The sequence below is a fragment of the Oncorhynchus mykiss genome, chromosome 19 (genome assembly GCF_013265735.2).
Source record: "Oncorhynchus mykiss isolate Arlee chromosome 19, USDA_OmykA_1.1, whole genome shotgun sequence".
Classification (NCBI taxonomy): Eukaryota; Metazoa; Chordata; class Actinopteri; order Salmoniformes; family Salmonidae; genus Oncorhynchus; species Oncorhynchus mykiss.
This window is the reverse complement of record NC_048583.1, coordinates 1,271,742-1,277,649: the sequence shown is the minus strand read 5'-3', so window position 1 is coordinate 1,277,649 and position 5,908 is coordinate 1,271,742. Positions and strand designations below refer to the sequence as shown.

The 5,908-nt window shown below is 38.6% G+C and overlaps 1 protein-coding gene across 1 annotated transcript; it reads left to right on the top strand.

Moving 5' to 3' along the window:
* The first annotated feature begins 1,869 nt into the window (after window positions 1–1,869).
* LOC110534777 (T-cell ecto-ADP-ribosyltransferase 1) lies at window positions 1,870–4,415 on the top strand. Its single transcript, XM_036953897.1, has 3 exons — window positions 1,870–1,940; window positions 2,032–2,114; window positions 2,700–4,415. Exons 1-3 carry the CDS (start codon window positions 1,913–1,915, stop codon window positions 3,480–3,482), a joined length of 894 nt encoding a protein of 297 aa, XP_036809792.1. The 5' UTR covers window positions 1,870–1,912; the 3' UTR covers window positions 3,483–4,415.
* The last annotated feature ends 1,493 nt before the right edge of the window (window positions 4,416–5,908 follow it).

Genomic DNA, 5,908 nt, shown 5'->3' with positions numbered 1-5,908 from the left:
CAGGATGTAGTACAGAGTACAGGTGATATTCTCCATTTGACAGGATGTAGTACAGAGTACAGGTGATGATTCTCCATTTGACAGGATGTAGTACAGAGTACAGGTGATGATTCTCCATTTGACAGGATGTAGTACAGAGTACAGGTGATGATTCTCCATTTGACAGGATGTAGTACAGAGTACAGGTAATGATTCTCCATTTGACAGGATGTAGTACAGAGTACAGGTGATGATTCTCCATTTGACAGGATGTGATACAGAGTACAGGTGATGATTCTCCATTTGACAGGATGTGATACAGAGTACAGGTGATGATTCTCCATTTGACAGGATGTAGTACAGAGTACAGGTGATGATTCTCCATTTGACAGGATGTAGTACAGAGTACAGGTGATGATTCTCCATTTGACAGGATGTGATACAGAGTACAGGTAATGATTCTCCATTTGACAGGATGTGATACAGAGTACAGGTGATGATTCTCCATTTGACAGGATGTGATACAGAGTACAGGTAATGATTCTCCATTTGACAGGATGTAGTACAGAGTACAGGTAATGATTCTCCATTTGACAGGATGTAGTACAGAGTACAGGTGATGATTCTCCATTTGACAGGATGTAGTACAGAGTACAGGTGATGATTCTCCATTTGACAGGATGTGATACAGAGTACAGGTAATGATTCTCCATTTGACAGGATGTGATACAGAGTACAGGTGATGATTCTCCATTTGACAGGATGTAGTACAGAGAACAGGTGATGATTCTCCATTTGACAGGATGTGATACAGAGTACAGGTAATGATTCTCCATTTGACAGGATGTAGTACAGAGTACAGGTGATGATTCTCCATTTGACAGGATGTAGTACAGAGTACAGGTGATGATTCTCCATTTGACAGGATGTAGTACAGAGTACAGGTGATGATTCTCCATTTGACAGGATGTAGTACAGAGTACAGGTGATATTCTCCATTTGACAGGATGTAGTACAGAGTACAGGTAATGATTCTCCATTTGACAGGATGTGATACAGAGTACAGGTAATGATTCTCCATTTGACAGGATGTAGTACAGAGTACAGGTATTATTCTCCATTTGACAGGATGTGATACAGAGTACAGGTGATGATTCTCCATTTGACAGGATGTAGTACAGAGTACAGGTGATGATTCTCCATTTGACAGGATGTAGTACAGAGTACAGGTATTATTCTCCATTTGACAGGATGTGATACAGAGTACAGGTGATGATTCTCCATTTGACAGGATGTAGTACAGAGTACAGGTAATGATTCTCCATTTGACAGGATGTAGTACAGAGTACAGGTGATGATTCTCCATTTGACAGGATGTAGTATAGAGTACAGGTGATGATTCTCCATTTGACAGGATGTAGTACAGAGTACAGGTGATGATTCTCCATTTGACAGGATGTGATACAGAGTACAGGTGATGATTCTCCATTTGACAGGATGTGATACAGAGTACAGGTGATGATTCTCCATTTGACAGGATGTAGTACAGAGTACAGGTGATGATTCTCCATTTGACAGGATGTAGTACAGAGTACAGGTGATGATTCTCCATTTGACAGGATGTGATACAGAGTACAGGTGATGATTCTCCATTTGACAGGATGTGATACAGAGTACAGGTGATGATTCTCCATTTGACAGGATGTAGTACAGAGTACAGGTGATGATTCTCCATTTGACAGGATGTAGTACAGAGTACAGGTGATATTCTCCATTTGACAGGATGTGATATTTTATTCCAGTCTTACGAACAGGGATCACTTATTGTTGTTGTGTCACTTGGGTTGTTGAATTAAGAGTTCATTTCATTATTTTTTTATGTTTGATTATACTTTGAACATGCTGTAGATTTGAGGTCAACAACTTCTGCAACATGGGTGGTGGATATCTCTTAATTGATGGTGAGATGTTTTAATAATGTTTTATGATGACAACAGTTGTGTATGTATCTGTAACTTTGCATCATTTCACTGGTTTTGTTCTCATCTTTAGATGTGACGAGCACTGAGAAGAAGACAAACAGAATCTTTGTCTTGATGTTGATTCTCTGTCTTCACTTTGGACTGGTGAAACAGGTACACTAAGAAAAATATAACCTCACACTTAATATTTCATTTACCTAGTTTAGTTTATTTACCCTGATTATAATACATTATTTCAAATCAGGAAATCAAGTTGAGTAAACCAAAAGCCAATAAAATATTTATTCATAGAACCTTACATTTAACACCAGCAGTGTTCATAAATAAAAAAAGTTGAACATGTACTCTGTTTACAGAGACATAAGAAGAGAAGATAGTGTCCCACTACTGTTGTTTCTAACCAGAAAAGAGAGTCCTTAAATGTTATGGGCAATGCCTGTGAATAGTCTTCATGTTGTTTTGACTACGCCCTGAGCTATGCAGAAAAAACTATTGTGGATCATATCTTCGGCATCCTGCTTCAGGACTTGGGCGGTGGCTTTATGTTGTACTTTCATTGTGCACATTGACATAAAACAACAGACCAACACACTCGTTTTTAATACTCGTTTTCCTCACATTTAGCCTCACAAACAGGAAACTGTGTCCAATAAGGGATAGGTAAACAACTCATCACCCAAGTAGGAACCTGTTAGGTCTGTATCAGGAGAATGTCACTAAAGAATGTTACTGTTACAGAACAAGATTTTCCCACTGGACATGGCACCTGATTCCGTTGATGACAAATACGATGGCTGCAGAGACGAAGCCTTTCAGAGGGTGGATGACTACTACCTCCCACATGAGAAAAACACCACCACTAACTTCAGAAGAGCCTGGGACATGGCAGAGAAACATGCATCCATTCCAACAGATGGTCTGCAGAAAGTGCATTCCGTCTCTATGTATTTGTACACAAATAACAAACCCCAACCTCCTTCTGAATCCATCTACATAGACTTCAACAAAGCAGTTAGACAAGGCAGGTATGGTTATGGAACATCATTCCAGTACCATTCCCTGCACTTCTATCTGACTGACGCCATGCAGATTCTCAAACAAAGTCAAACAACATGTTGGACCACCTACCGTAGAACCAATGTAACTTTTGATCAGGATGTTGTCAACAAAGAAATGCGCTTTGGTTATTTTGTCTCAAGTTCTTTACATAAGACTTTATACGATTTTGGAGACACATCCTGCTTTGAGATCAACACATGTTTTGGTGTTAACTTGACATATTACTCTGCCTATGCAAACGAGGGGGAAGTTTTGATTCCTCCCTATGAGGTATTCAAAGTGACCAACATCCAGACAAAGTCAGCAGTCAGTAACCTGTGGTGTGAAGTCGTCTACACTCTAAAGAGCACTGGGAAATGGAAGAGTGACCTGAATTGTAAAGCAATAGATACAGGCTACTGCTACATGAAGCTACTAACTGTGTTCATTGTCACAATAGTGTTCATATATTTACAACACTAAAATAGTGATTTTGTCAGACAGTATAGGCAGCAGCTCTATAGAGATGAGATGATGACATGGAATGACATACTGAAGTCATAAAATAAAACCAATGTAACAGAAATATTTAATTAAAGTAATGTGAATAAATGTTGGTTAAAACGTATTAAGTGATAACAAGTAATGGTCAGTCACTACCATCATGGGACTTTTACTAAGAGTTTTATCATGTGTTACATCATTTAACCTACATAACGCATAGTGTATTGTTTAAAAAATAATACAACTATTTTTTATTGTCAAACTGAAACCAAACCAACCTCAAAAAGCACTAATCGCTCAGCACTACCTCCTATCGTGGAACCAAAGTGTATTTTGATCAGTACAAAATATCAGTTTCGGTACCTTCACTTTGAGCACTATAGGCAAGAAAATAGGTAGAGATTCATTTGGAGCGACGTCCTGCTTTGAGATCTCCACATGTTTTGGAGCTGACATATCATATTACTCTGTATTTACAGGAGAGAGAGAAGTCTTAATTCCTCTCTATGAGGTATTCACAGTGACCAACATCCAGAAGAAGTCACCAGAGAATAACCTGTGGTGTGAAGTTGTCTACACACTAGTGGCCACTGTAGTTTGGAAGAATTGAACAGCTCATACAGGCAACATAATGCTCTTTAATTATGTTCTGTATAGTACTGATCATCCCATCACCAATGTACAACGGGAAGTCATCTGAAACAAAGATATCTTTCTCAGCTCTCAGGTGTAATGATCCTGTTAAATGGTTAATCCCGCATTACTTCCTCAGATTAATAATTTAAAAAAATTGTGAAATTAAAAATGTAATGTGATTTGTAATTTGATTATATTTTCAGCATGTGCCCTCCAGCTTTTGATAAATAAATAAAAACATTGAGCATGATTAAATCCCATGTCCTATGTATCCACTACCTGTACATCAATTATAAAGATATGAATTTAATCTCACTTCAAGAAAATGTGTCTGTTCTTAGGTCATAATTAGAATGAACTACAAATATATTTAGATTTAAGGAAAGATTCAATGATATAGACAAAGGTAACCTGAAGCTTCATTGACTGTGCAGTTGGGCATCAGATTGCTATAGCATATTGATGTGGTTAGCTGATTTATGTTCCATATCTATCCAGGAGTTGTGAGATCTGGCAGGCGACTTCAATGTAGTCAGCCTGGAACGTAGCCTACCTCATTAGCGGGGTTGGATGAGGGATGGGAAGGGACTCAGTTACCAAGAAGCTTTCAGCAGCAATCATGTTGACTAGCAGAGACAACAGAGGTCATTGGGTGGCAGTGAACTGTCATAACATCTACTGTCTATTCACAGGTTAACTGTCATAACTACCTACTGACTAAACGGGTTCTTTTGACAACTGTTTGCACTGAACTCAGCCTGATGATGACTGTGTCACACCTTCAAGACAGCCTCAGCCTTGATAGCAGGGGGTTTCTGAGGTGGGAAGATCACAAAAGTTACCTTGTTAGTGGGAAAGATATAAACAGAAGTCAGAAGTCACTCTGATGATTGACTGATGACTGGTATCGTTCCACATTTGATCAAATTAATAATATTTCATGAAATATTTAAATGGACAATAAAGATATTCTATTACATTCTATTGTGTGTACTTGTGTGTTCGTGCGCGCCTGGGGCTTTAGTGTTTGTGGTTTGAAGGGCACACTACTGTATGTGCACAAATAACTAACCCAAACCCATCTACCTACACTATATTTGAACAAAGATAACTAATCCAAACCCAGCTCCCTAGACTGTGTTGGAACACAGATACCTAACCGAACCCCATCTACCTAGACTGTGTTGGAACACACAACTAAACCCATCTATCTAGACTGTATTAGAACACACAACTAAACCCATCTACCTTGACTGTATTTGAACACAAATAACTAACCCAAACCCATCTACCTTTACTATATTTTAACACAGATAACTAACCTAAATCCATCTACCTAGACTGTATTTGAAGGCAGATAACTAACCCAAACCCATCTACCTAGACTGTATTAGAACACATAACAAAACCCATCTACCTAGACTGTATTAGAACACATAACTAAACTCATCTACCTATGTCACGTTCTGACCATCGTTCGTGTGTGTTTTCCTTGTTTTAGTGTTGGTCAGGACGTGAGCTGGGTGGGCATTCTATGTTGTGTGTCTGGTTTGTCTATTTCTATGTTTGGCCTGATATGGTTCTCAATCAGAGGCAGGTGTTAGTCATTGTCTCTGATTGGGAACCATATTTAGGTAGCCTGTTTGGTGTTGGGTTTGGTGGGTGATTGTTTCTGTCTTTGTGTTTGTGGCACCAGATAGGACTGTTTAGTTTTTTTTTTTCCTACATTTCTTGTTTTGTAGATTGTTGTATTTTCATCTTTATTAAAG

Coding starts and splice junctions, on each gene's coding strand:
- LOC110534777 (XM_036953897.1), top strand. CDS start 1,913: ATGGGTGGTGGATATCTCTTAATTGATG. Junction 1,941..2,031: donor TGGATATCTCTTAATTGATG/GTGAGATGTTTT, acceptor TCTCATCTTTAG/ATGTGACGAGCACTGAGAAG. Junction 2,115..2,699: donor ACTTTGGACTGGTGAAACAG/GTACACTAAGAA, acceptor TTACTGTTACAG/AACAAGATTTTCCCACTGGA.